This window comes from Daphnia pulex, chromosome 7, assembly GCF_021134715.1.
Source record: "Daphnia pulex isolate KAP4 chromosome 7, ASM2113471v1".
Classification (NCBI taxonomy): domain Eukaryota; kingdom Metazoa; phylum Arthropoda; class Branchiopoda; order Diplostraca; family Daphniidae; genus Daphnia; species Daphnia pulex.
Window position 1 is genome coordinate 5,180,898 of NC_060023.1, and position 20,788 is coordinate 5,201,685.

General features: G+C 37.8%; 2 protein-coding genes and 2 long non-coding RNA genes across 8 annotated transcripts; 3 read left to right on the forward strand and 1 right to left on the reverse strand.

The window, feature by feature from the left end:
- The first annotated feature begins 5,266 nt into the window (after window positions 1-5,266).
- Window positions 5,267-7,492, forward strand: LOC124197828. The gene is made up of 5 exons (XM_046593373.1): window positions 5,267-5,568; window positions 5,998-6,421; window positions 6,479-6,888; window positions 6,937-7,276; window positions 7,448-7,492. Exons 1-5 carry the CDS (start codon window positions 5,267-5,269, stop codon window positions 7,490-7,492), a joined length of 1,521 nt encoding a protein of 506 aa, XP_046449329.1.
- Window positions 7,493-10,228: 2,736 nt separating this feature from the next.
- On the forward strand, window positions 10,229-12,286 carry LOC124198876. Of its 4 annotated transcripts, none has more exons than XR_006876746.1 (9): window positions 10,229-10,346; window positions 10,410-10,479; window positions 10,539-10,852; window positions 10,926-11,034; window positions 11,103-11,231; window positions 11,303-11,511; window positions 11,587-11,761; window positions 11,820-12,076; window positions 12,152-12,286. It is a non-coding gene; the product is annotated as an uncharacterized LOC124198876 (long non-coding RNA). The 4 variants fall into 4 exon arrangements; XR_006876747.1 differs by having other exon boundaries at window positions 10,250-10,346; window positions 10,410-10,468; XR_006876749.1 differs by lacking the exon at window positions 10,410-10,479 and having other exon boundaries at window positions 10,236-10,346.
- A 2,270-nt stretch (window positions 12,287-14,556) lies between these two features.
- Window positions 14,557-20,770, forward strand: LOC124196640 (lethal(2) giant larvae protein homolog 1-like). 2 transcript variants are annotated; one of them, XM_046591792.1, is made up of 19 exons: window positions 14,557-14,964; window positions 15,032-15,129; window positions 15,191-15,288; window positions 15,400-15,481; window positions 15,544-15,650; window positions 15,725-15,868; window positions 15,930-16,092; window positions 16,159-16,370; window positions 16,578-17,034; window positions 17,106-17,261; window positions 17,543-17,695; window positions 17,763-17,981; window positions 18,044-18,473; window positions 18,586-18,788; window positions 18,857-19,083; window positions 19,152-19,538; window positions 19,619-19,734; window positions 19,868-20,016; window positions 20,159-20,770. In XM_046591792.1, exons 2-19 carry the CDS (start codon window positions 15,046-15,048, stop codon window positions 20,204-20,206), a joined length of 3,435 nt encoding a protein of 1,144 aa, XP_046447748.1. In that variant the 5' UTR covers window positions 14,557-14,964; window positions 15,032-15,045; the 3' UTR covers window positions 20,207-20,770. The 2 variants fall into 2 exon arrangements, with proteins under 2 accessions (XP_046447748.1, XP_046447749.1); XM_046591793.1 differs by having other exon boundaries at window positions 14,565-14,964; window positions 15,954-16,092.
- On the reverse strand, window positions 17,172-17,615 carry LOC124196642. Its single transcript, XR_006875776.1, has 2 exons — window positions 17,501-17,615; window positions 17,172-17,418 (listed from the first exon to the last, which is right to left on the reverse strand). It is a non-coding gene; the product is annotated as an uncharacterized LOC124196642 (long non-coding RNA).
- Window positions 20,771-20,788: the final 18 nt, after the last annotated feature.

The window sequence follows — 20,788 nt, forward strand, 5'->3', positions numbered from 1 at the left end:
CTAACTGATTTATAGAAGTATAAAAAAATTGAAAACTAAACGTCAACATTTTTTTCCCGATTCCCATTTTTTTGTTTTTCCCATAAAACTCGCAAAATTAATCAGAAATTCAGGAAAAAAAGTTAGGGGGATAAATAAAACATCATTTAAAATACGCTGTATTTATTTCAGAATTTTAAAACAAATTGTACCGGTACCTATCAAAACTGCCCTGTACATTTTAGTTCCGTGTCCCAGATAGCCCCGGTCTCCCCTACGAAACAAGCAAAGCCGCACTGAGCCCTGAGCCTGCCCGGTATTTCAAACTATTTCTTGTTTCCTTTATTGCCGCACTTGAATTAACCATTTATTATATGCTCGTGGCGAGCTGAGCTGGCGAATCAAGCGTGATAGCGGTTTCCTCCGAACACCAAAGCTTACAAGAACTCGGCATCGAAAACACATTTACTACACAAACAAATTTTACAAAAAAGACCTTCGGGAACCTCTCCAAGGATCCTCGGCGTATTGGTAGCAATTGTGAGAGAACGGGAGAGGTGTTCGTTGGTTGTCTCCACCTAGCGCTAAGAATTCTAAACTCTTCTGTCGTTTACGTAAGAAAAAAAGCAGAATGCATCACAAACACAAGAATCCAGAGAATTACAGAGTGGTCAACTAACAATTACCGCTAGGCGAGTACAACCAACGAACACCTACCCCTTTCCCCGTCAATTTCTAATTAAAATATCACCGAAATTAAATATTTCCACATAGGGATAATTTAAAAGACTGTAGCTCATTTTGAAGCTCGATTCATTAAACTAACAAAAAAAAAATGGTAGCCGACATAGGAATTGTCGAAGTGACCCGTCCTCTAGCTTTAGTAGTCCATGCACTTGTTCACTTGCCACTATGGACGGCCGACGGTGTTGCGACTGGTTGGCCCAAAATAAGATAATTTCATTAATTCCATAGCATTTTGTAATCCACTGTTATAGATGTTGTTCAGTGACCGTTTTATGCTTTTGAAATTTTTTAGCAGTAGCCGCTTTTTGCTTACCCCATAATTTCGATATAATAGAAAAGGTACACGCTCGCCCTATCCTAGAACCAGTGGGTGTGGGTGATTACTAAGTGAGTCCAAGAATCCTTAACAGGTTTGCTACTGGTTTTCTAGGTAGTAAGGCTGATCGCATCTTAAAGAAAGATAGACTAGGAAAACCCGGTTTTATTTTGTTTTTAGAATTTTTAGGGTCAGGGAGCCACATTTCTTTATTGCGAGCAAACACGGCCTATATCGATAACAAAATCAGTCGAATACAAACAATATTTAGGTGTCAGTCGATCTTCTAGATTCTCCGGGTTAATCTCCAACGCCAGTCTCGATACAGCTCCGTCTTCTTTCTTCGTCTCCACCTCACTAAAACTCCTCTTTCTCTTTTCCTCTTCTCCCGTCTTCCCCACGTTTCCTTCTCTACGTTTGAATGACGAAGCCTCTTTCGTAGAATCCGGACGTTCCCTTATCGTTCTTTTCGGCGCGTAACCGAATTTTACATTCCCACTATAAATATTGTCGTCGCAAGTCTTTTCAATCGTATTTTCAATCCAACCTTCGCTTGAATAGAAATTCTGAAAAAATATTACGATGTCTTGTCCCCATTACGAAGGAGAACTTTTTATTTTCATCGAATTTCAGTAAAAACTCGCTTTAGTCCTGAGAGAGCCAGGAAAACGTTTATAGTTAAGCTATCTCAATTTTTCAAAGACTTTTGGTAGTGATTTCACTTGGTATTTCACGGGACTGCAAGTAGGGGTGGGCGGTTTTATGCTAGAATTTTTTTTCCATTAACGATACATTTCGTTATGTTATTGTAAATCATGTTATTAACATGAAATTTAAAAAAATATTTTTGAAGTCCATTATACTGTAGTCATCTTCAACTTTTTCCTAAGCTCTACGACTGTAACTTTATGAACAGTTGAATTTTTTAAAAAGAGAAAAGCGGGAGCAAAACTGTACGTTGAGTTAAAATGTTAAATTAACAAATAGAAACTGCTGCTTCTTCTCGATAACTTTTATTCTTGATTTTTCTTCTCTTTTCGACATTAAACAGTATGGTGAATAATGCGTACACAAATAGGGATAAGATAATTCTTCTCGTACCAGACAGAGTTTTTTTGGGAGAAGGGGGAGAAAGACAGTTAATGCAGAGTTGCCGAAAACCAAAGAGGGCTGGAGAAAAAGGTTTCTTCAACACATGCAGGGTTGACAGCTAGACAAAGCCAGCTGGACAAGCCTGGAAAAGCTGGAGAAATCAATTTTTTATGTGTCCATTATTTTTTCTGATAGCTTCGCCAAATATGGATTTCAATTCTACACATACTAATATTTTTGAATCATTAATTCCTACTAGCTTAACGATAAATGGATTTGTCCAAACTTGGACGCGTCCAACATAACCCCACCCTCCCCTATGCATATGCACACTTATTAGTAATTAAGCTCTTTCTGGGCTCTTATCGGTTCTTTTCGTTTTTTTCACTCTAACAAAGTGCTGACTTAATTTGATCCCAAAATCATGTTGAGCTGAACAAACGGTGCCTCTGAATCTGGTAGTTGTAGGTAGCACTGGATGAACTGTACTGAACTGTACAATCTTTCTACACAAACCCCTTTCTTCCAATAGATTCTTTAACTTAGCTCTATAATCCCGATTTAGACCGACTTCAAGAATCAAACCATGCTTATCCCATGTTTTAAAAGGTACACACCAGTGGCTCCTTTCTTTTTAAAAGGATAGTATCTTTTTAAAAATAACGCCTCTTTTAATGAAATTTAGCGGAAAGTCCATTAGCTTGCCGCTAAATTTTTAATGTTTACGCCGTTAGATTTTTCGCCAAATTTCTTTAAAAGAGGCGTTTAAAAAAAAATATTATCTTTTTAAAAAGATAGGAGCCACTGGTACACACGACTGTATTGGAGCATAAACAATTCCTACAGTTGGTGGTTGCATATCCCTACTATATTCCATACACTTCGTATTAGCAGACAACCCTAGTATCATTGTCATACCCTAGTGTCTACCGACTGGCTCACTTCTCATTTGGATTACCTATGGTAACTTAATGCTTTATCTGTATGGTCACTGATGTATAATATGCAGGTATTCTAATACAAGTGTGTGTTATCCTCCAAGTAACCGCTGTAGCTATTATTGTCATAACAGATCGACTGTCTCGGAAGGTAATCACACCATGCGAAACGGCCTCATGCTCATTTATTTTCAAAGAGTTTCTTGTTTCGTTAAATTTTTAATCAGTATTACGGTCTATCAGGAAAGGTAGACAAACGCCCTGAGCAGACTAAACAATTCCGTTAAATTCCACTTGGAGCGACAGTGTAGCTTAGCACACTGGCTGCCCCCTGCATGGAAGGGACCCGAAGTAAAGGGGAATAAGGGAGATTTATTAAGGGGGAAGGGAGGGTGAGTCATTTAACCGCCACACTCAGCTCACAGCAACAGCCTAAGCTAATTATAACGGAAAGATATTTTCCATGTCCCAATGAAAAATTTAAGTTTGAAATTTTCCATCTAGGGTTGGTGTTTAGAAACCTTCAAATCAATTATGTTTTGGTTTCTTTTGCTCCTTTTTTGTTTTCACTAGCTGTCAGTTTCCCAAGAAGGCGTCAAAATTCAGCTTAAGCTTTGCTTTTGCGACGTTGCCTTTCATACGAAACTCTTCATTCTGCTGCTTTCTCTGTCGTTTTCTTGAAATAGGTTTTTGCAATTGCTGTCTACGCAATGATATTCCTCTTCCAACGCAATTCCTTCCTTTTTCCCATTTAGACAACTGGCAAAGAACGCTTGCAGTTTGTAATGTTTCAACTCGAGAATTAGTTGAAAGCGCAAGTAACGATTTCGTGTGACAGGCAACGCAGTATAAGCAAAGCTTAAGTCGAATTTTACGACTCCTACGTTCCTCTGTAGTCCCTTGTTTCTAAACAGCATCCCTTGAATGAGTGTGTTGCATTTCCAAATTTTGAACTTAAATTTCTTTATTATGTCTAGTAAAATATCTTGCCGTGATAATTTTAACAAGCGATCCACGATTCAAGTAGAGCGAAATCCCGGAGCGGCTTTCCAGATCTAAATCCGGAAAAGGCCTTAAAAATATAAAAAAAATATTATCATGTTCGTCTTTGCACGCCGGATTTACCTGCGTTTGCAGAAAGACGGAATTCCCAACCGTTTCCAAGATTAAGCGTTAAAGTTTGGGTTTTTTTTATTTTTTTAGAAATGAGGGGTGCTTTGACATCGCTTTTCTGAAAAGCGAAGGAGCTATAGAAAAAACTAATTGTATAAAAAGGTTTATTGCTATCTCAACTACCAAAATCCAAAAAGAATTTTTTTTCTGGATTTTATTGGTTGAGATATGGCAAATTTACTGAGAGGCTAATTTTTCCCTTTTGTCCTCTCTGCCTTGCAGCCATTTTTTTGTACTCTCCGCCGCGCCCCTTGCGGAAGCAAGCCGACGGTTTTATCTGTTGGCCTTAATTTTAGACCAATACAAGTCATATCGGCCTTAATATTTAGTGGAACCAAGCTGGCTTCCGTAAGGGGCGATGGTATTTTTTAAATATTTTTGAAATGAACCTAACTATGTGTATTTCTAATTCAAAGTTCAAATAAGCACCCCCCATTTCAAAACGGGCTCTCAGCCATTTTTCATGGTTGGAGCCTAATTTCTGATGAATTTGTAGACGACGCTCACCAAATTCACCCTTTTCGTACTGCCTACGGCTGATTACAACCCTCTTTCGCCCTTAGGGCCTTAAGGCGAAATACGAAAGAGTGATTTTGGCGTGGCTTGAAGCTGGTTGGCACCTGCAACACAGGTGACATTTGTGCTAGGTTGAAAGTAAGATGAGACCTGCCGTTGTGTCTTTTGCGAGATTTTCTTGGATTTGTCAACCTAAATCATTCGTGTAGTGTATGTATATAGCATTTACCCCCCAATAGATATATCATTTATCCCGTAGTAACCCGATACACCACGCGCTGCTATATAACGCGCTGCCCATTGTAGTAAACAACTAGTTCTATACACTGTATTCACGAGAATACACATGTGAGAATATTACACTGGCGACGAGGTAAAGTAAGTTTTAAATCCTTTACATTTTATAATGGATTCACTGCCGTAGTTTGATCGGTTTAAAGTTCATTGTGATTCGCATACCGCTGGTTTGAGATGCAAAAAGTGGATAATTCGCTTCGAAAGGCTTATGGAGGCAATCAATGTAGTCTCACAAACTGCAGACTCAGCCGACCAAAAAACAGCTACCGATAAGCGTAGGCTGGCCTTACTGCTTCATTACGCAGGAACCGAAGTTGAAGACGTATTTGACACCCTGCCAGGTGTGCAAGACGACAAAAACACTTACTCTAAAGCTGAACCTCTTTTCCAAGCCTATTTTCAACCGAAGAAAAATGTTGAACTTGAAGTATTTAATTTCCGAAGATCCAGACAAGAACCTGGCGAAAACATTGACGCTTTTGCAACAAGACTCCGTCAACTCGCAACAAGGTGTGATTTTAATGATTCTGACTTAGAAATTAAATTACAGATTATTCAAGGCTGCAAGTCAAGCAACTTCATAAAATTGTGCTTAAGAGATCAACTTTCCCTGAAAAAAATGCTAGAAAATGCACACGCAGTAGAAGCCGCTGACCGCTATGCAGAAAGCGTTGAACAGTCAACGAAACAAGCACCTAAGTCGGTAAATAAATCAAGAAATAGTTTCAAATTTAAGTCGCATAGAGAAACCGGAGACAACGGAAAGAAGAAGACGTCGAAATGTCGCAAATGTGGAGGACGATGGCCTCACACAGGAAGTCCGTGTCCGGCAAAAGGCAAATGTCGAAATTGTGGATATGACTGGCCGCATCCCGAATCAACACCGTGCCCGGCAAAAGGCAAGAAATGTGAATCTTGTTGAATGTTGAATCATTTCAGCAAGTGCTGCAAGAACAGGAAAGCCAAGCCCGGATCATCTTCAAAGCAAGAGCACACCAGACAAGTCAACGACCGAGAGAGCTCGAGTGACGAGTCGACTTGGACAATTAGTCCAACCAGATCGGATGACAGGCCACTCACACACATGAAGCTGTGTGGCGGAAAATGCAAGATGATGATCGACACAGGATCAACTTGCAACCTGCTGAATTTCAAAGAATACAATGAACTCCCAAACAAGCCGACACTTCATCCTACAAGAAACTCCGTTAATGGATACGGCGGAAATCCTTTGAAAATTATAGGCAAATTCAAGACACTGATTGAATCAAAGCACGCATATTCCGACGCTGTTATTGACGTTAGCGACAATGAAAAGGCTGACAACCTTCTTGGATACTCCACGACAAAAGAGCTCAAGTTGGTAAAAGTATCAAATTCAGTATCTTCTTCAAATGACTATTCATTCGTAAAACAAAAGTTTGGACCACTGTTTTCGGGACTTGGAAAAATGAAGAACTACCTGGTAAAATTACACATTGATCAGTCGATCCAGTCAGTAACTCAAAAACACAGGAGAATTGGTTTTCACCTGCGCAAAGGTGTTGACAAAGAGCTGACAAACCTGGAAAATGAAGACATAATTGAACCTGTCACAGATGGCCCAATAACTGAATGGATTTTTCCATGTCATGCTGTACCAAAGCCAAAGCAACCAGGAAAACTAAGAGTATGTGTCGACATGCGAGCACCAAACAAAGAAATCTTGCGAACCAGACACATTATTCCAACTATAGAAGATTTAATTGTGGATTTAAATGGAGCAAAATACTTTTCAAAACTAGACATGAATCAAGGATATCATCAGCTAGAACTAGCTCCAGAATCAAGGTACATTACAACTTTTTCGACACACCGTGGATTATTTCGTTACAAAAGATTGAACTTTGGAATGAATTGCGCGTCTGAAATTTTTGATGACGTCATTCGCCAAACAGTAAGTGGAATCCCTGGTGTGGTAAACAGAAGTGTTGACATTTTTGTTACAGGAAAAAAAAAAGAAGAACACGATTCAAGCCTGGAAAAGGTACTGAAGAGACTCATGGACAAAAATCTCACACTCAATTTTGAGAAATGTGAATTTGGAAAAGAAGAAATTGACTTCTTTGGATTACACTTTAGCGGAAAAGGAGTTTCACCAACTCAAGCAAAAGTAGAGGCTATCAAGAAAGCAGAACCACCGTCAACGCCTGACGAAGTATCAAGCTTTTTAGGAATGGTAACATACTGTAGCCGTTTTCATCCCCAATGCCGCTGCAATCAGCGAGCCGCTAAGACGCCTTACTCACACCAAACAAGAATGTGCGTGGAAGGAAGAACAAGAAAAAGCATTCAAAAATTAAAAAAAAAAGTCTCTGCAGAGCCGTAACACTCTCTTATTTCGACGTAGGAAAACCAACGTCTATCGTGGTCGATGCAAGCCAACGAGGCCTAGGCGCAATCTTGACACAAGTTTCAAAAGATGGATCAAACTCCATTATCACCTACGCTAGCAGACTGTTAACAGACGTAGAGTCACGCTATTCGCAGACTGAGAGAGAAGCACTCGCCATTACATGGGCGATCCTCCATTTTCATCTCTACGTAACCGGTAAGGAATTCACCGTGATAACAGATCATAAGCCACTAGAAGCAATTTTCAACAAGCCGCTCATTCAGCCTCCTGCAAGAATTGAGCGCTTGCTTCTAAAACTTCAATTGTATGACTTCACTGCCATTTATCAGCCCGGAAAATCCAACCCAGCTGATTACATGTCACGACACCCTATAACGTCAACAGCAGTCTCAACAAGAGAGCAATAAATTGCTGAAAATTACGTCAATTCAATCTGTATGAAATCAGTTCCAAAACCAGTTCCTCTAGGCAGCATCACGAGCGCCACAAAAGAAGACAAAGCAATACAACTGATTTTCAAGATCCTTAGTCAAAAAGGTTGCAAAAAGGAAGAAGTAGAAAAACTGAACAGCCAAGAAAAAGATTGGTTTATCTCACTCAAACAAATCCAGCCTAATCAATTTTGATTCCAATCAAAATTTGATTCGAATCAGTTTTGCCTGATTTTTCGATTTTTTATTCTTACCCAAGTTTGATTCTGATTTTTTATTCTGATTTTACTATTTTTCATTAAAATTGATTCAAATCAATGATTCTCTAATTAAGAATCAATTTTTTGAAATTTTTTTGAAATTTTTGAATTGCTAACTCATGCAACCATGCTAACTCCCCATCTCAGAAATTTTCTCTTAAACTGAAGCCAATATCGCGACTCGATAGTGGAAAACGGAGCTTAGATATCGATTTTGAAAAACCCTACCTCCGCGTTGCCCTACTCTCAACACCCCCTCCCTTATTCGCGTTGCCCTTCTCCCCCACCCCTGCTCACGTTGCCCTACTCACCCGCTGTGGCGTCTTTCACGAAGTGTTAGTGCAGGGCCCAAGGGCAGGCTTCACTTCAATAGAAAATAGGTTAATTTGAATAACGAAAACAAAATTCTGATTCAATTTTAGATTATAACCCATATACCCTAGCTGTTATAACCAAGATTGAAATGTTGCCGCTGCTACAATCTTACACGTCTTAATAAAGTAGTTAGTAGTCCATTACTAATTAGACCCATTCATTCCTTGCATTGCGTTTTTTTATTCAAATTGTGAACAGAATCAAAAATTTTGTTTCTGATTCTTGATTCTGAATCAAACATCACTGAATGATTGTGATTTTTGATTCATTGATTCTTTGATTGATTGATTCTATTCAGGATTGATTCCGCTCACATTTATGATCGATTCGGCAGATCACTGTTAAACGGAACAGAGCCAGGAGCAAAACAGAACACCATTTTTCTATGCAACGGATGGATTAAATTTATTGAAAGACGCACTAGTGAAAGGTAAATTCATTTCTCTTTCAGAATTACTGTAATTTTATTCAATCTATTGAGTATAAGTGGATGTCTTTTTTTCGATCTTTTTTGGTCGTTTACCTGGCAACAGATGGCTGTACCATTTAACCCGGACCCAAACAACATCAAATTAACTAAATTATCAAATACTTAGAAACACATTTTTTATAAAATAAAAATACTATCTTAAACTAGAAAGAAAACCCTATCAACCCGAGCAGAATCTTTCTGTCCAAGAACCATTGCGTTTGGAAAAATAGTAAAAAAATGAATATTTTAACTGTTGGGAAACCGTTCATTTTCGCGTTTTTCTTGATGTGAAAAAGACGAATAAAATTTGGAAAGTTTAATGGCAAATGTGTGTAATAAATACTTTAAGATATTAACATACACTCGTTCAAAAGAGGGCTACTTAGCTACTTATAAGTTGAGAAACGCTTCATACGAAGTAACCGTAGTTACCTTCGCAACCGCCGACTGTTGTTAGATTAACAGGTTGTTCAACGTTATTCGACGATAAAATTATGTCTGTGACTAGGGGTGAACCTTTGACTTTAAGAACAGAAACGCTGTGCGCTAACCTCTTCACCGATACATATGACTGTATTACTAACTCTACTTTGGTCGTTGCATTAACTACAGAAATGCAGATGCACCTTATGCCTCTCGTCTTTGTAAAACATGTACAGCATATAGATTTCAAAAATGCAAACTAAGAATGCTTTCTTGCGTATTTTCCCAGACAAAACTACTTTACTGTTTTTCTTCGACCGTTTCTCAGCGCAATGTGTCCCTCTCCAGTCTTATATTGGCGCAGAAATGGTTGAAAAACAAACAAGCTTCAAGCGCATCCATCGAAGTTCCTGAAGGGATGGTTAAAGACGCCTTAAAAAAAAGCCAGTGCCACCATTAACTAATGGTAGCGTTGGAAACTCGAGATTTTAATTTAAAACTTTCATCACCGTCTCCCGTCGTTAGCTTTTAACTGTCGGTCAACAGTATCAGAATAATGTTTTACTGTCATCTGTCTGACAAGAAAAGACTTCAAATATACTAGGATAACTAGGAAATTATGTTGGATCGTGTGAGATTTATGCGGGTTTTTTGTTGTTTTTTGCAAGATTTTGCGGGATTTTGAAGATAATCGTGCAAGATAAAGTGCAGGATTTAAAAAAAAAAAAAAAACGGACGGATTTTCGGGACTTTTTAGGCAACCCTGCACGACTTTGCTATTTCAGAAGTGGCAGCACTGGCTATCTGTCAAATCAGGATCTGGACCAAAGGACCAAAGTGTTGACTCGAATACATACACAGAGTGTTGGCAAGCTATTTTATCATGGAGTTAGTGACACATTGTAAACATTCCAATGTGCTGCCTAGAAAAGGTGAAGATTGGTATGCTTTCTTAATTTATATATTGTCATTAATGTAATACATATTTTTCACAGAGCACGCAACATCCCAATCTAATTGCTTTATGCTGGTATTCCTCCATTACCTAATCATTGTGTGTCAAATGTATGCTCATTTGTCTGTTTATTACGGCATTTTATTTATTTCATTTGTGCTTTGTTTAGATTCTGACTGAAAACATGCTAGCCATGCTGATGCCAGCAAGGAATACTCCTCGATTGTCCCCCATCCTCTTTCTTGGATCTTAATTTCTGGGAATGTTTGTTCATATTAGTTTACTCGCTGGCTGCCACATTTTGCTTCCCATGTGAGATCTATTGAATTTCACGTGTGTTGATGGTGTGGAATCCTGGTATTGCTAACTATTAGCTCCAGTCTAAATTTGGTCTTGTTGCCGATTTTTTTTGGCACAATACTTTCCCTCCAGAAGCCGGTCTTTAGTGAACTATCGGAGGTTCTTGATCCAAAATATTCATTGGTGCATAACTTAGTAGTACTGCAACTTTTACAGATAGATTCTCATTATGATTTCCTTTTTTTGTTCTTTTCAGATTCACTGGCCTATTAGCACGAAATGTGGTAAAACCCTTTTGAGAAGAGCCTTGTTGTGCCAAACTTTAAAGTTCTGTTGATCGTTCGACATACCAAGAACTTTCCCAGGTAAAGTTGAAAATTTAAGATGTCGAGAAAGTTTTGGATTTACTCTAACTCTCTGTGCATGCTAAAAGGAATTCAAAGGAAGTTCTAGTGGCAGCTTATGTTCACTGGCAAATGCTGCGTGACACATTATGACACACAAAACAAGCCTAGACGCCCATTTATTCCACATCAAACATCTCTTTATCCTTCGTGACCAGGTTGTAACCGTGTCATATTTCATTATATTAAAGCGCTGGTCATGATTCATCATTATATTGTTCATTTACAGATAACTCCTTTTCAAGTCGACTTAAAAGTAGCGGTCGACGAAATAGCGGGCAGCAGAGTGCCGATTTGACTGTTGGGGACGTTATATTGGAGCACTTCCACCACTATGAAAAATTTGTGACATCTAATGTGAAGCTGCCCCTTCAACACTACAACCAAATTGAAGATCTCGATTCGGCTTTAGCCAACAACGATCTATCGATTGCAATGGTAAGATTGGCTGTATTTTATAAAAGCACCTATATGTTTACTCTAACCTTACCATGCAATTTGTTTAAAATATAGTGTGCCTTTTTTTCAAAAATCTTGAAAACCATGTCATCTCGCGATCAAATATCGAAGATGTTGATGAGCAAACTCTTCACCAATTCATTGTGATCAAAGATTCAATGGAAAAAAAGAGGAAACGACAGGCGTCCAGGATTCGGTCATCTGACCAATCTGATTGCAGTTATGGGAGGTTAGTTTTTCCCTCAAGTCCTCACATAACTTGTTATTGATAATATATTTTTTATTAGTTATTATTAACATCATACGGGAAATCAACAATAAGGCACCTAAAGTGGACTTCAAAGAGCTAATAGGAACCATCCAAAGCGCTCGTCGCATCTTCGTCGTTCGAGTTAAAAAACAAAGAATTGAATCAAATCGAAGTCCCAGACGAGGTAGAAGGGCACAGAGCCGATCGTAAAACCCAACTCGCTGTAGACAGCAGAATGGCAGAACTGTACAACGCCATCCTGAATTTTGAACTAAATTAGCGGTTTATGTACAAGTACGTTGTACCTACACCACAAAAATTATTGATTTATCGCTCGCTATATGCTCAATAAAATTTTTTTGTCTACAGGTCATCTGTGTTAAGCAGTTATTGATTCCTCAAGTACATCCCGTGTTTAATTGCTCATTTCATTGCTCATTTAAGAATTTTATGACGTTTCAGTTTAAGCAATAGGACAATACATTTGAGAATCCCGGAGTAAAACATCTCTTTGTCTTTTCTGTTATCATTATACTCTTTAAACATCGCCATAAGCGTCATAAATATGCATGTAGCCGGTATTCCCTTACAGATTAATTGCTGATTTTGATGGGATCTTCGAACGCATTTTTAATGAACATTTATATAGTTACTTTATTGTAAAATAGTGTAAACAAGTGCAGAATGCACGTGTCTCTTTTACATTTTCAAAATTGATTTCAAACAGTAAATCCATTCGAAAAATGCATTTTTTCTACAAAATTCATAGGAAAAATTCTGCTCGGGAAATAGCTATCTGGGTTTTATAGAAGTATAAAAAAATTGAAAACTAAACATAAATTTTTTTTTCCGATTCCCATTTTTTGGTTTTTCCCATAAAACTCGCAAAATTAATCAGAAATTCAGGAAGAAAAAGAAAGAGGATAAATAAAACCTCATTTAAAATACGCTGTATTTATTTCAGAGTTTTAAACAAATCGTACCTATCTGTAATATTCTCACATGTGTATTCGTGACTACAGTGAATAGAACTGAACTGATGTTTACTACAAGGGGCAGCGCGTTATATAGCAGCGCGTGGTATATCGGATTACTACGGGATACATGATATATCTATTGGGGGCATATGCTATAGCTACGCTACATTCACTTTCCTTTTTTTGAATGAAACATATTAACTACAAAACATCTAAAACATTTGCCATAATGTAAATCTACCAGTTTTACCTTGGAAAAATGATTATTTCGTAATTAATGACCATTTTCATTTTCCACGATTCCAATTGGTTGAAAAAAAATCCCAATAAAGCCTTTCAGGTCGACCGATGGAGGAGGAGCCTATGCTGCTATAAAGACCTCTAAACCTTCGGTTATTTAGTGAACTAAATCCCTCAGGGATTAATTTTTTAAAATTAAATTAATTTCTAGATAGCTAGTTTAGTCACAGTATCATTTGTCCAATGCTGGATCCGTCCATCATAATAGTCTGGGAGCTGGGTGACCAAAAAATGTTTTTTCTTTAGCAAAAGGTTTGAAGCTAAAATATGGTTACGCGGATGACCGAATGACGCCTACAAGGTGGACGATTGCGGTAACGGCCAAGGCCGGCGGATGGTCAACATAACCACGGAGAAGGGGAGAAAAGCATAATGTCTGTTAGTCAAGGGTTTACCGTGACGTTCGATATGCGCTCACGAAAGAGGAGCAGAAAAAAAGCTGGGAATATATAGGGAAGAAATTATAACTGCCAATAACACAAACCAAATAATCAAAAAGTGATCGGTTCAACCAAATTAATGCATAATCTTATTTAAAAAACCGAAAAATGCATTTTCTGTTCACATTTACTTAGTTAAAAACTCACAGATCCTCCCCAAATCTCTCTATTTAAAATTAGGCGCTTAGGATGCAGCGTTGCCATTTTCACAATTTACTGAAATTTCCTAAAATTTCTTACACACCGACGTCTGATGGCCCCAAGGCCCCAGATTATGACGTCTGTCTGTCGGAAATTAAATAAAGTTGATATCCCTCTATTTTTTAAGATATAGTTCAGATTTTCTAAACAAATTGTATTTTTTTACGGTTCCCGCCGACTTCGGGATCGCGTCACGCTTGAACGCCCCGGCCGCCAGTCGACAAACTTTGCTTTTCGTGTGCGTCATACCCCCCCCCCCCCCCCCTAACCATATTTTAGCTTCAAACCTTTTGCTAAAGAAAAAACATTTTTTGGTCACCCAGCTCCCAGACTATAACCCCGCTCCTGCCCCGCTCTCCCCTACAAACAATAACTTCTGTAAGAAACTACATAAAAGAGTTTGAAGTAGCATTGAAACTAGAATGTCCGTTGTGCTTTAGTGATAAATATGTGCCTAAGACAGATAACTTATCACGCTTGACGATAGTGGCGTATCAAGAACAATACAAGATACCGAGTGCATATAAAAATCAACAAGAATCATTTTCAAATGAAATCAGTGTCAGTGGCATCAGCTCTGAAAACATTATCTTGATTTGTCTTCCAGTCAGTAGTCTTAATGAATTTACAATTTTTATGTGTATACAGATTTTGATTTGAATTATGTGCACTCTGAAAGACAGCGTATCGTTCACGGGAGAGAAGCACTCCAGAATTTGGATGGCATTTCCAAACGAGTCAAATTTGTCCTAACCATTTTTCGCGTGGCAGGGAGTATAGGCTTCACTGAATTTCCGATTTTATATCGATCGGTGAATCGAGACGGGAGCCAATAGCGTGGCCCGATTTCGGTCACGTGGGGGTAGTTTTTCTCTCTACTAAGCTCCGCCTTTTCCCATTTCCTTCCATTGGGACTTTTGAGCTCTACGGGAACCCTTTTAGGAGGCCCTCGGCAGGCTAAAGCCTTAGCCTCAGGGATAACATCATGCCAACTTCTGGGTGCACCTGTATTGTACTACTCGCCATCTAGTTTTAAGTACAAGAACTAAAGAGACTATGTAGGACGCCATCTGCGTCTCATCTGAAACACCCCGGCCGACTTCCCGAGCTGTCAGTTATTATTCAGTTATTAGATTTACAGTGATCATATAATCCAATTCAACAAGTACACCATCCACAGCAATTCCTCTACATATTTCCAACTCCTTCGATTTATTATATTATAAGTTGGTATTTGTGATTGTCTAGAGTTAAGTGGGCACAGGTTAGCAGAAATTATTTATTTTGTATTTGCTTGTTAAAGTTTGTGTTGTGATTTTTGTCTGTTACAGCTTGGCGGCTAAAAATGTTCAAGTTCTTCTGGGGGAAAGGTGCACATCAGTCTGCTGAAAGATTGAAAATACAGAAAGAGCTTTTTCAGTTCCAAAAAGTATTTACTATCATGATTATGAATATTAATTGCCATTGCATCATCCAATATTTGATAACAGACAGCACAACATGGTTTTCCGAGTAAACCCACTTCATTGGCATGGGATCCTGTGTTACGGCTTCTATGTTTGGGGACGCGAACAGGTGCCTTAAAAATGTAAGTTTCATTTTTCATTCACAATTGTTCACACATATTTTTTTATTATTGTATTTATTAAATGCTTTTTTTTCAATTTTTTTTGTACCACACCCCTACTTGAACTTTCAGTTTTGGAGCTCCTGGAGTGGAGTTTTATGGACAGCTACCAAAAGATAAAATTATCTGCAGCTTACATTTTGTCCCTGGGCATGTATGTTTACGCATAAAAACTATTGCTATTATTCATCTCTGATTTATTTATTTTTTTAACAGGGGCGTGTCATTGTAGTGTGTGAAGACAATTCCCTACAACTTTGGGATATATCTACAGACGGTAGCCCTGCTTTAAAATGTGTTCATTCACAATCTTTGGAGGGAAAGTAAGATTTATTTTTTAATGTAGGCCTACTTATAAAGGTTTTATAATTCATAATTTATCATTTATATTTTGCAGGTTAAAAAAGATATCAGCGTGTTGTATTGAATCAAGTGGAGAACATTTGTTAATAGGTACAGAGAATGGAAATATCTACATCATGGATTTGCTGAAGCTTGAAATGACTGATTCTGTTATTTATCTTGACGTTGTAATGCAGAAGTAAGTACTTACATATTATTTTTGCATTTCACCATCTGCCTTGTACGAATTGTACAAAAAGATTTTTGGTTTCGTATTTTAACAGTGTTACAGAAGATTTCAAAGTGAACCCAGGAGCTGTTGAGTGTGTTAGTGAACAGCCAAACAGTGCAGATCACATTCTTATTGGTTATACACGTGGATTGCTTGTGCTATGGAATTGTAAAACACTGTCTGCTGTTCAAGTATGTATTTTATCAGTTTTATCTAAAATGCCATCATTTTATTTGAAAAATTATTTACATTTGCAGACTTTTGTTGCTTCTCAACAATTGGAAAGTGTGAGTTGGCACCCCAATGGGAAGAAGTTTGTTTCTGCTCATAATGATGGGTCTTACATGGTATGGACTCTTGGACAAGAAGAAACAGATATGTTTGTAAAGAAAGAGCCAAATACTATATCACACTATGGTCCTGATCCATGCAAAGCCATCACAAAAATTCTTTGGAGTAACACTGATGTGTAAGTTCAATAGTTATTGAGACTTGTTGAGTAGTTGTTGAATAAGTTATCAACTGCCGTACTTGGATACAATTTATTTGTGGTAGTTTACTCAGCAGTAGTTTTTAATTCATTTTATCACATATCTTCACAATATTTCTTGACAGCAAAATTTAAATGCAGTACTACCAACTTTTTGTCAATAAATTCAAACTTTATTTTTTTCAGGGAGGAGTGCGGAATCTTTGTGTTTGGTGGTGGAATGCCGAGACTTGCCTATGGCGACCGCTATACTCTTTCTGTCGTAAAAGGGGAAAATACTCACGCTACTTACGATTTCACTTCGAAAGTGATAGATTTCTGTTTAATCAGTGATGTTACTACCGGCCAGGCAGAAGCTCTTGTAGTGCTAGCTGAAGAAGAGTTAATTGTGATCGATTTGATTAGCACGGGCTGGCCTACATTTTCCCTGCCTTATTTAGCTTCACTTCACTGCAGTGCTGTTACAGCTCAAACTGTAGTTACAGTAACATCTGAATTGTATGATAAAATCAAAGCAAATCCACAAGGAATGACACCATCATCGAAAGTGAGTACCCGCCCATGGCCTATTAACGGAGGAATATCCTTCAGCGAACAAGTTGATCAACCTTCTCATCGTATATTACTTCTCACCGGGCACGAGGTATGTAGAAAATGACAATAGATGTGAACTTTTTAGAAAAAATAAAATAAAACTTAACGGATTTCTTTTAGGATGGATCTGTTCGGTTTTGGGATGCAAGCACTGCCTCCCTGTTTCAAATATCGAAATTTTCAACGTCTTCATGTTTCTCGAGTGACGATTTAGACTGCACAGCGGAAAGTGATGAAAGAGAAATTGATGAGGATGAATGGCCGCCGTTTCGTAAGGTAATGTTATTGGACTACGTCTTAAAGTTCTTCCATTTTGTATTTTTAAGTTAAGTCATGTTGTTCCAATGGAGTTTATTATTTTTTATACATTTTGCTTTGCCCAAGACTGGATTATATCCTTTTCCATTTTTATCTGTTTTTCTTGTATAGAGTCCTTCATTATGATAGACATTTTTTAGTATTTAGTTGGTGGTGCCAAGTGATAGTATTTAACAGAAGTGTCAATTATTCCTTACCTTCTTATTTTTTAATTGAAATTTTATATTATGCGAGTTCAGATTGGAGTATTCGATCCTTACTCAGATGACCCACGTTTGGCTGTTAAGAAATTGTGCCTGTGCCCTGTCACTGGATTGTTAACAGTTGCTGGGACGGCTGGTCAAGTTGTCGTTGCCGAATTATTCGAAATGCAATCGGAAAAAGAAGTCCCGGTACTTATATTTTGCAAAACTTTACTTTAAATTCAATATTCTATATATTTTTTTCTTCTTGACGTAGATTGTACTCGTTAACATAGTTTCAGATCGGGATAATTTTGTGTGGAAAGGCCACGATAAGTTAGTAGTAAGGAAAGGTTTACTGTCCTTTAAACCAGGCTTCCAGCCAACTTCTGTCCTACAGCTTCATCCTCCCGCTGCAGCCACGGCATTAGCGTTAAATGCAGAGTGGTCAGTATTGGCTGTAGGAACAGCTCATGGACTAACACTTTATGATATAGTAAGTATTGAATGAAATGGTCATCGTTCGCAATCCATTTTAATCTTTACAAAAAAATTTAGACCGTTAAAAAGGAGGTAGTTGCAAAATGCACCCTTAATCCGAATGATGTGTCAGGAACTGGAGAGCAGCCAATGTCACGACGAAAATCTTTTAAAAAATCCCTCAGAGAATCCTTCAGGCGGCTGCGTAAAGGGCGTAGCCAGCGTCCTTCCGCTGGCCCTAAATGTGCACCAACTTCACCGATATCAAAGGTCGAAGATAGTAACGCTATAAACAATGCTGGGCCATCTATAGCTGCTGAAGTGCGGCCTGTTGAGAGGCAGATTGAAGCTAGAAATGTTATGTTAGATGACGGTATGGGCAGCATGGTTCGTTGTTTACTGCTTGTCAAAACTTACGTAATCAGTCAGTCTTCCAATGCTACCGCAACTCTTTGGGCCGGAACAAATAGCGGAGCTATATATGTTTTTAGCCTTAACATACAGACGGGTATGTTGACATTTTAATTTTTATATTATTGCTGTGGCCTTTTTTCTTTATTTGTGTCTAACTATGCACTCATTTCCTTCTGTCTAATATTTATTTGCTTTAAATATTTCAGGAAATAGACGACACGTGGAGCCCGTGAACGCACAACTTGCAAAAGAGATTCAATTGAAACATCGAGCACCTGTTGTATCGATTAACATAATTGATGCTTCTTATGCAGCTATTGGGGAATCGTTTGAAAACTCTGGGATTAAATCGACTTCTGAATCCTGTCCTCCGCATCGCGTAGTGATTTCGTCGGAAGAACAGTTCAAAGTGGGTGATGAGTATGCGAGGAATTAATTGCCATATGTAATGAATGGCATTATTTTTGTTGCTTCTAGGTTTTCACACTTCCAAACCTGCGCCCGTATGGAAAGTACAAATTAACTGCTTACACTGGTTGCAAAGTTAGGCGCGTTGCGGTTGTTCCCTTTACTGCTCGATCGGATCCGTCCTATAAAGAGAACTGTTTGGTGTGTCTGTCCAATCAAGGAGATTTTCACATTTTAAGTCTCCCGGAACTGCGGCGACAAATGAATGCACAGGCTATACGAAAGGAAGATATACAGTAAGATAAAGGTTTTTTCTTAATTAATGTTTTCTTAAATTTCATCAGCAATTTCGGATCATTTATAGTGCTACCAGTACTGTTGTCCTTACAAATCAAGGAGAAGCATTTTACATGTTGTCTTCCAGTGAATTACAACGTGTTGCGTTGAGTGCTCGTAATTCCCTCCAGTTAAAATGTAAAGTGAATGGGATGAAAAATACCCAGGCTCCCGTGGAATCCTCCTCTCAGGCGGTGATCAAGATTTGTACGTCAAAAGAAGAAAAGCCAGAAGTAGTAATGGAAACTGAATTCTCTGACGTTTCTGTCATTTCAAACACGAGTAATCCAAATGAAGACCGAGAAAACGATAAGAATATCTGCAATAATGAAATTAACAATTCAACAATCGTAAGTGTTGAGCCGGAAACCAGCTTTGGAGATATGACGGTGGACTCTGTCAAAGATCATATAGTGTAGGTTTCCATTTATATTCATAGAAAGAAAAACATTTCTTAACATTTTTTATTTGCATGAAATCTTTTGACTATTGAAGCCTTAGTTTGGACGAATGTAGAATCACAGAAGTTGCATCGGAAACTCGCATTGAACAAGTAAAAACAGAAATATCCTCTGTTTTAAGTTTACACGAAACTTCAAAAATCTCTAACGGTAATCAAGAAGTTGTCTCATTTGATTTTATTGAACCTTACATTAACTAGTGCTGACTTTGAACACTAACGAATTTAACTCGGATAATATAAACAAAAAAGAATTCTATTAATCAATATTTCATCTATTTTAGTAATCTCAATAGATGAATCATATTCCATTACTCATCACGAGACTAAGGTTAATGTGCACTTAGAGTCTGATATGGAGAAGAATCGTGTGGTTTCGCAAGAATGTACTGTGAGTGATTTGCATGGAAATTTGGATGTGACTGTTACCAAGGTAAACATTTACTATATTCACCACTAGTCTACAACTTAAGTTTTTTTTAGATTCTAACATCAATTTGAAATATTTATTATATTTTGAAATGTTTTATTGCTGATTGTATTTTAATTATTGGCACATTTTATTACTGTTCTAGGACCCTACTGAATTGTCGACTGAAGAAAATGTGGAAACTTCAAAATAACGATGGTGAATTAGCAGCTTATAAAATTTCAAAGAAATCATTTAATTTGGTAGAAACACCAAATTTTTATGTTGGCTGATAATTGTTAATCAAGCTAATTTCATAGCAAAAAGGCAGCTAATTATTGTCAATAACTAATGGTGTCGGTTTTTACTGCATTCCAGTATCACAATTGTCTTATTTTAGTAATATTATGGTAGAGAAAATAATTTCCTCAAAGCATTCCACATACTGAAATCAATTCGAATATTCCTAAATGAAGCAAAGATTAATGCTACAACTGAGCATTGTAGTCGCGCTGGGCTATTTCTTTAAAGGGTTTCTCCGTACTGTAAAGGAATTTATTTTCTAATTATTCTATGTACTCAAATTAAACGCTAATAAGGAACTAAAATCTTCTCCAATTTACAAATTGTGGAATTGTTTGACTGGTGAGTCGACTGCCTTTAATCAGTTTTGCCTTTTCATGAATTTTACGAGTTTTCTCAACCGCCATTTTTGTATATGAGAATTCGGTATGGAATCTGGTTTACTAATACAATCCTGCTATGGGAAACCTTTTGAGATCGATTCATTTTATTT

What these genes read in the sequence shown, in the direction of transcription:
- LOC124197828 (XM_046593373.1), top strand. Translation starts at nt 5,267, where the DNA reads ATGGAGGCAATCAATGTAGTCTCACAAACTGCAGACTCAGCCGACCAA. An exon ending in CTCCGTCAACTCGCAACAAG is followed by an intron (nt 5,569 to 5,997) that starts GTGTGATTTTAA and finishes GAATCATTTCAG; the next exon opens with CAAGTGCTGCAAGAACAGGA. An exon ending in CGACAAAAGAGCTCAAGTTG is followed by an intron (nt 6,422 to 6,478) that starts GTAAAAGTATCA and finishes GTAAAACAAAAG; the next exon opens with TTTGGACCACTGTTTTCGGG.
- LOC124196640 (XM_046591792.1), top strand. Translation starts at nt 15,046, where the DNA reads ATGTTCAAGTTCTTCTGGGGGAAAGGTGCACATCAGTCTGCTGAAAGA. An exon ending in TACATTTTGTCCCTGGGCAT is followed by an intron (nt 15,482 to 15,543) that starts GTATGTTTACGC and finishes TTTTTTTAACAG; the next exon opens with GGGCGTGTCATTGTAGTGTG. An exon ending in CTTTGGAGTAACACTGATGT is followed by an intron (nt 16,371 to 16,577) that starts GTAAGTTCAATA and finishes TATTTTTTTCAG; the next exon opens with GGAGGAGTGCGGAATCTTTG.